This window comes from Phalaenopsis equestris, unplaced genomic scaffold (assembly GCF_001263595.1).
Source record: "Phalaenopsis equestris unplaced genomic scaffold, ASM126359v1 Scaffold000077, whole genome shotgun sequence".
Classification (NCBI taxonomy): Eukaryota; Viridiplantae; Streptophyta; class Magnoliopsida; order Asparagales; family Orchidaceae; genus Phalaenopsis; species Phalaenopsis equestris.
The window spans coordinates 94,846-102,573 of record NW_018164519.1 but is presented as its reverse complement, the minus strand read 5'-3'; the positions used below and the strand labels follow the sequence as shown (position 1 = coordinate 102,573).

The 7,728-nt window shown below is 37.1% G+C and overlaps 1 protein-coding gene across 5 annotated transcripts in view; it reads left to right on the top strand.

The window, feature by feature from the left end:
* LOC110019761 overlaps positions 1-7,728 on the top strand; it is a 51,310-nt gene that overhangs the window by 33,334 nt on the left and 10,248 nt on the right. For 4 of the 5 annotated variants that reach the window (XM_020717571.1, XM_020717570.1, XM_020717572.1 and 1 more), the window contains exon 10: positions 3,064-3,183. In XM_020717571.1, coding sequence (XP_020573230.1) covers positions 3,064-3,183 — 120 coding nt within the window. The remainder of the gene's footprint in view (positions 1-3,063; positions 3,184-7,728) is intronic. The other variant, XM_020717574.1, reaches the window with a different exon arrangement.

The following is a 7,728-nucleotide window of genomic DNA, read 5'->3' as shown; positions in this document are numbered from 1 at the left end:
GCCGAAGCGTGGTGAATAAGAGGGAGGACCGCTCGGCTAGGGCTGCGATCGGGATGAACCGCGAACTAGAGGAACGGGGTGGACGGGGTGGACCAAGCGACGGAGAGGAAGAAGCGCGAATGAGTAGGGGTCTTTCGGCCGAAGCTTCGTGACAAAGAGGGAGGACCGCTCGGCTAGGGCTGCGATCGGGATGAACCGCGAACTAGAGGAAGGGGGTGGACGGGGTGGACCAAGCGACCGAGAGGAAGAAGCGCGAATGAGTAGGGGTCTTGCGTGCGTTCGATTTAGGGATTTAGGGATTTAGGGCCTTAGGAATGTAAAAGGAAGATTCAGTTTATATAAATTAATATATATATATATATATATATATTGAATCACATGCGATTTATTCACGCGCGGTGTCGTAACAAAATGAGTGTCCTCTCTAGGCAAAATCGACATTCCGGACGCGCTGGTGCAGTCTGTTTTGTCATCCGGGATCGCTCGGACGACGTCGTCGACAATCGGGCTAGAAACACGTCAAAATTTAAACTTCACAAAACTTCGACCCATGGTCGATCGCCTCGATTTTTTTACTCGAGTCTTCGACAAATAATAGTGCAAGCGATGTGAATTGTGACGATCGGACGCGTCGACTCTCCGAATTGCGAAGTTTGTGCGCGCGGGAGTGCGAATTGTGCTAAAGGTCACCCTAAGGCTTAAAGATCCTATAGGGAATTCGATACCACACACGCGAAACTCCAGAAAGGGACAGAAGTGGGTTGGATTTCTAAAACGAGGCGGGTCCCATTTCTAAGGTTCTAAGATAGTCGAAGGAAGATCCCTAAGACTAGATTCTAAACCCTAAGAGGAAAACTAGACCTCACTAAAATCGAGGTCAACAGAGGGGAGTATTGATATGCCCGCTGTTAAGACGGTTTAGGAGGGCCGACTTGGACCGACCCAACTTGACCTGCCAGCCCAGCTGAAATGGACGGAACCCTCTTGTCAAAAATAGGGGTGATTTTAACCCCCAAGTTGGGCGCAATCAACCGCTAATCACGTATACGAGGAGGGGAAGTAAGGGTATATTTAGGGGGAAAGATTAAAGGGGCATTTAGGAGAGCTAATTAGCTAGGCTTTTCTTCATGTTTTGTATCCTACAGGTTTTTTTTGTCATCTTATTCTTAGCGGCAACTAGGTTTGTGGAGAGACGATCTACCTCTAGAATTATAGATCACCCTTGTATCTTTCTTATTTGCTTTGGTATTAATTGATTAACTCTAATTTAGATTTCTTCCCACCTAATTCTCTCTTGTTGTTTGCCAACTTTTGCACCGGATTGTATCACTCTCATTGTGATTATGCTAATCATCTTTTGTAGCATTGATAGTCCAACTTTAGCCATCATTCTATTGCTTGACATGCCTTTAGTCCCTCTAAGATTGACCACCTCTTAAGGGTTTTTGTTATTCTTTCTTAGGTGGATTACGGTTGTCTTGTTTAACGCTAGAATTTTCTCCCATGCAACCGTCTCAGGCTTCTATAATAGTTTCCAGTAAATTCTGTATTTTAAATCCTAGTGCTTTTTCATGCATGCAAGTAATTAATGGTCCCCCCTACGCTAATATTTCTTCTTATTATGATTTTTAATGTTTGAGTCATGTGTTTACTTCGTAATATTTAAGTTTTTTTTACTCTGCATGATGATCAGTTTCATTACATTCGACTTTATTTACTTAAATGCAATTTTGAAGGTTTTTTTGTCTTTCACTCTTTGTATTAGAAAAAAAAAGATCAATTTTCTAGTATGATAAAAAATATTTATTGATGATGCTTTTTAGTTTGTGCAGCTTCAATTTTGCTCATTCATTGCAAATAATAGGATCATTTATAAAACCTTATGCCCTTTTAAGTCTTAACAGAAAGGGGTTGCTAAATGTAAGAACCCTAATTTGCTCAACATAGCTTACATCTGATTCTCCATATGAATCTTCCTTGTCTAGTCTACAATGACTTAGTTGTGACTTTTTGCTATTTTATTTGTTATATCCCATCAATTATCCTGGGTTAACATCTACTTCTCATTAATGTATCATGAGTAGTCTTTGGCTTGGTTTGATGTGTTGTACGAAGTTTTTGTCAAGGTTGACCTTTGTAGTTGCACAATTGAGCATTTCATCTTCGTTAGCACACTTAGGTCGGCCACAATTCATTATCCTAAAAATTTATGCTCATAACATTCTACTTATAAAGAATAATTAGAAATGGCTTTATGTAAGTTAAACTAAACCTATAATTTTTTTTCTAACAATTTAGCGGGATCATCTCAATTAATTTTTGGGAATAGTTTTTTTTTTTTACCATAAAGGTATTTCCCTATCTTAAAGAGTGTGATTGATCACCTCAAGAACACTTGTCTTCTTATTTACAAATGACTTTGAGAAAGCCTATCTTTTTTATTGCAAACGACCTTGAGAAGATCGGTCTTCTTGGTTACAAACTTGTTTTAACGCCAATTGACACTCAAATTGTTGCCAATAAGGAGGAAATTTTTTAGAACTTTTCTGCTTATTGGAAGTTGGTAGGTAAATTGTATTTCTACCAAACTATATTTCTTCTTTGTTGTAGTGGTTTGAGTCAACAAATGTAGACTTCCAAAAAGATCAATGGGAAGTTCTTTGATGCATACTCGGGTATATCAATAATTTACAGTTAAATGGACGCTACTATGCATTAATAATGGACATCTTGTTGTTAGCAAGGCTTTGGGTTTACTTTAACTTTCCATGCTATGGAACATGTTGGAGCTCTGATTTTATGGGGAGTTTTTGCATCAAAAATGTTATTTTAGAGTACATTTGTTAGTACCTTGGCTTACTGCATTGACCCATCTATTTGTAATTGAGGGGTTTTCTATTGAATATTATAAATTAGAAAGAAATTTCTCCTCTAACACTACAGATTACCAAGTAATTGGGATTAATGAAATATAATTCTATTTTGATTAAGTATAAAGAATAATGTTTGGTATAAGATTGTCAAACCTTTGTAAAGTTCATTATATCTCTTGTACTTGTGCAGGTTAGAAAGCTTACTCAACAATTTCCTGCTTCTGTGCCTTTAGCTTTAGTGCTTAAAAAGTTCTTGGCAGATCGTAGCTTGGATCACTCTTACTCAGGCGGGTTAAGCTCATATTGCTTGGTCAGTCATGCCCCTTCTTGTTTTTTAATTTAATAAATTTTGAAAATGCTCCAATTTACTTTTTAATTTCTTTTTCTGCCACTCTGCTTAATTGGTACTCATGCTTCATTTTGTATGAATGACTCTTTGGTAGGGTATTGGTCTAGTCCTTATATCATCTAAGCATTAATATTGATTAAATATTGCATCATTTAGTCCTAGGAGAAACTTCAATTTTGGTTTCATCGGAAAACTTTCTATATTATACTTTTCTAGTGCAAAAGACGTTGATTGTCTGATATTCAAAGGTATTGCGGGGTTAAGCTAAACTCCAGTTTATTTTCTGGATTAGCGTCATAAAGCTTGTTTTGTCTGAATGTTGCCTCCTTTTTCTTTCTCTAGAATTTGTTACCACATGCAATGATTTTTTCAAAAGCAGGCATGATACTGAGTTTTTTTTTACCATAAATAATTCAATTTATTGAATTTAAATTTAATGGTATAACGGTGCTTAAGCAATATTAAATAATTGTCAGTGACCTCCAACGTTTTGTCAGCTGGACTATGTTTGTTGGACTTTAATGAGGTCGGATTTCATCCAATTAATTTTTACTTTAAATTTATTTGGATTCTGTTCATATTCACTCCCAACTTGGACGTGAAGCTTTACTTAGTTTTTGGTACTGTGGATTTTATTATGAATCCAGAATGTACTATTTGCCAAATTTTATGCGAATGTTTTTTAATCATGTCTTTTGGAAGGCGTCTACTACAAAATGATTCCTTCTGCTGCATTTTTTCCCAAATTTCCTGCAACATAAAGGGAGTCATACTACTCCGCCAGTATTCAATGGTTTCTAAATTTTCTCATATCCTTTTTAGTTGCCAACTAATTAATTAGGTTTTCTTATTAAAAAAAATCAATAGAAATGGCATTTCCATTTTTTTAGTTCCTTTGAAGTTTTTTCCTTTGATGGTAGCAGATTTCAAAATCTAATTGGGTATGTTTTCCGTAAAAAGAAGTCAGGGGATGTGCCAGTGAAAATGATGATTTGAGATATCTATTTCAGGAAAAAAAATTAATGTTTACAACCTTACAGAATTTAAATTGTAGGCTTGCTATTTAGTTTGCATGATTTGGATTGTACCAATATCAACTTGTTATCTATTACCCTTTGATTTGAATTTTCTTGCTTTTGCCTCATAGGAGTTTGTCTGGATTACATCTTTTGATTTGTGCTATGAATTATATATTTGGATTCAATCTATCAAACAAAAAAAAAATGTTATGGTATGTCAATTCCGTAGCTTTTCTATAGCATCCTTGGACTGGAGGAAATCTAATTCTAATACATTTTAGTCCTCCCTGAGCAGCTTATGGTCATCTGTTTTTTAGGAAAAAATTTGATAACTGGTGAATACATAAAGTACAAGTTAATGGAAAAGTGAAAATGTCAGTATTATGTTATTCAGCTTATTATGTCTGTATAGTCCTCAGCAGGGATATGAGGAGGGAAACTGTATCCAACTTCAAAAATAAATGTTGGCAGCCCTCTTCTCCAAAAAAAGAAAAAACCAATTACATATTTGTTTTCCAAACATAGCAGGTTACTGATCATGGCCATCTATGCTCCTCCACCCTCCACTCCTTCAAATGCACATTCTAAAATTAAACACGTGCTTGGTCGTCTCAAAAAGTAAGCTAGCAACCCTGAACCTTCAAGTTGATGCACTGGAACTGCTGAAGCATGTTCTAAGCCTCAGCAACTGTTGTCTTCTCGTCATGCCAGCCCTTCATAGTGGTCAATGATAAACAAAATAAGAGAAATAAATAAGTGTATTGAGCTAGATTTGGAATTCTCATATTTTGTTAGACTTGGCGTGCATGATTATGTTACTTTCTCTCCATATCCTTATTCTACATTTGTTGCGCAGTTTTCGGGAGTTGCTTGCTAACTATTGAACAGCCCAAGTCAGCTTCTTGCTTTACTCATTGCTTCCTGCTACCACCTAAACACAGCCAAAAAAAATAAATTTTATTTTTTATTTTTTTCTTTATCATCACGTCCATATTAGCATCCATTTTTATTCCGTATTTATCTTTGCATTTGTTTGATTATTGAACTTCTGTGAAGAGACATGAGGAGAACATGTCATGTTGATGATTAACAATGCGAGGATAAAAGGTTATCCAATGCATTTAATTGCTTGATAAAACAAGTTCTCGGTATGCTAGCAACTATTAACAGTAATAATTTCTAAGATCATATGTTAATTGTAATGTTCAAATCTAAATATATTACCGGCATTGTAACAAGTGATTTCTATGCTAGTATTTTTTTACCATTGAAACCTACAACCATTGAAGCAGATTAACATTTTACCACCGAAACAATGGATTAGAAGCTCTAGTAACCAGCAGCTTTTGGATTACATTTCAAGTCAGAATCTCTTCTATTGGACAATTATGAACTTGCCACTTTACTGTTTTGGAAGTGAGAACTCTAACATTGGGTCCTAGCTGTCTGTGTTTCTGGTAGTATTTGTATTACTGTACTGGAGAAGAGACACATTGGAAGGAGAGAGGAGGTATGGGTGAATGAAAGAGAAAATGTGATACTTGAGAAATGCCTTTTTTGTTCAATATTTTATTAAATCCATCAATACTTGTTGAAGGCCCTTCAGACTAAACAGCAGAGTCTCGTAAAATTACACATGCAAGTTTTTGTTAAAAACCATTGTTAGGCACACATTTTTGCTTAAGATTGACTACATTACATTCATGCTTACACTTGCAAGGAGGAGATGGCTGTATTGAGTAGATATCGGAGTAGTTAACTTAAAGAGCTTGGGATTTTATTTCCTCAAGGCATCAATTTAATTTGACATTAAATAGTACTTCATGAGGCCTAGGTTGATTGTATACTCGATTTTAGGAAAAGTTCGATTAAAAGTTTCTGATTCTGGGCGGGTGTCTTTTTAGAGGCAATAGTGGGTATGGCTATCATGATTTGATTGATGTAGAACATGATATGGTTGATTTGAGTGCACAATTGTCATGATATGGTGTGTCTAGATCTAGACACTGGGTGTAAGAATATTCTTAATCATAATGATATAATTGACAACAATCATGATATGAACTGTACATTTTGACCTCTCAATCTTCTAAGTGGTTATGATATGCAAATTGTAATTTATGATTATCTTCTCATGATAATATTCTATAAATGGATTGTGTGAGGCGGTATATTCTGCATGTCTAGAGTACATGAGTTTAAGAATGAGGGAAAAATTAGGAAGGTTACAACATGAAAAAAATATGAGAATGGCGTGCAATTTGCAATCTGGACATGATTGTGCAAGGAGTTGAGCAGATGCCATGTTGAGGGAGGTTGTGCCAATAGTGGAGGTGGTAGGATTGATTTTATCAAGGGCGAGGGTGTGCAAGCAATGCAGAATGTATGGCTGAGTAGGGGCTGGAGCTTGATTCAGAGTGAGCAAATAGTTGACCACATAAAACAAATTGTAGCAATTGGCTATGTGGTGCAATCACATGCCATGACAAACACAATGACTGTAATAGAGCGCGATCAAAGCTGTGGAGCATGAGATGTGTGTGTTGAAAAGCTTATTATTTGGGTTACAGAACCAGCCAATGGATGCGCATTGGGCACGTTGACTATAAGCTTCAAAACGGGCCAACAGAAGGCTTTGTTGGGGACCTTGGATGCAAGGGAAATTTTCTGGATATTGACACAGATCCGTTGTGTATGAAAGTGGGACATCAGTAACAATACAAAGAGAAAGATGCAGGTGAGGATGATATGTTTGTGCCTTCTTTGCCTCCCTCCCACGAAGGAACAACCACGACTCATGTTCTTGTAGAAGAATCGGTCTTGGAAGAACATGTCTGAACCGGCCATACCAAGTCAGACCCATCGGTGATCTGGCCAAGATAGCCGACCAAGCCTAAAGGGGTGGGTTCTCGAAAAAAGACAACAATTCCAGCACGACTCAGTAAGCTGCTAATCACATATAGAAGGAAGGAAATCAAAGGAGATTTTAAGGGGAAAGTTTGAAAGCGACCTTGGAGAGTGTTTAGGAGGGCTGACGGCCAAGGCTAGAGAAAGCGACCTTGGAGAGTGTTTAGGAGGGCTGACGACCAAGGCTAGAGGTTCTCTAGAAAATTTAGAGAGCGATTCAACACCTTGGTAGGGTCCACTAAGCCCTAATCACATATAGGAGGAAGGGAAAAGGGGGATTTTGGGGGGAAGTTTGAAAGGGACCTTGGAGAGTATTTCAGAGGGCTAACAACTAGGGTTTGTCTTTATGTTTTGCTTGGATGTAGTTGTTTTTCTTTTTGATGGTGTTCCTTGCTGCTTCTAGGGTTTGTGGAGAGATGATTTACCTCTTGAATAGTAGATCAACGCTGTAGCTTCTTTGATTTCATTTGTTTAGATTAGGGGTGCAAATGAGCCGAGATGGTTCGAGTTTGGCTTGTTATCGATCCATGATACGCCTAAAAATTACCTACTTTTTCATATCTATTTTATGTTCAATTTT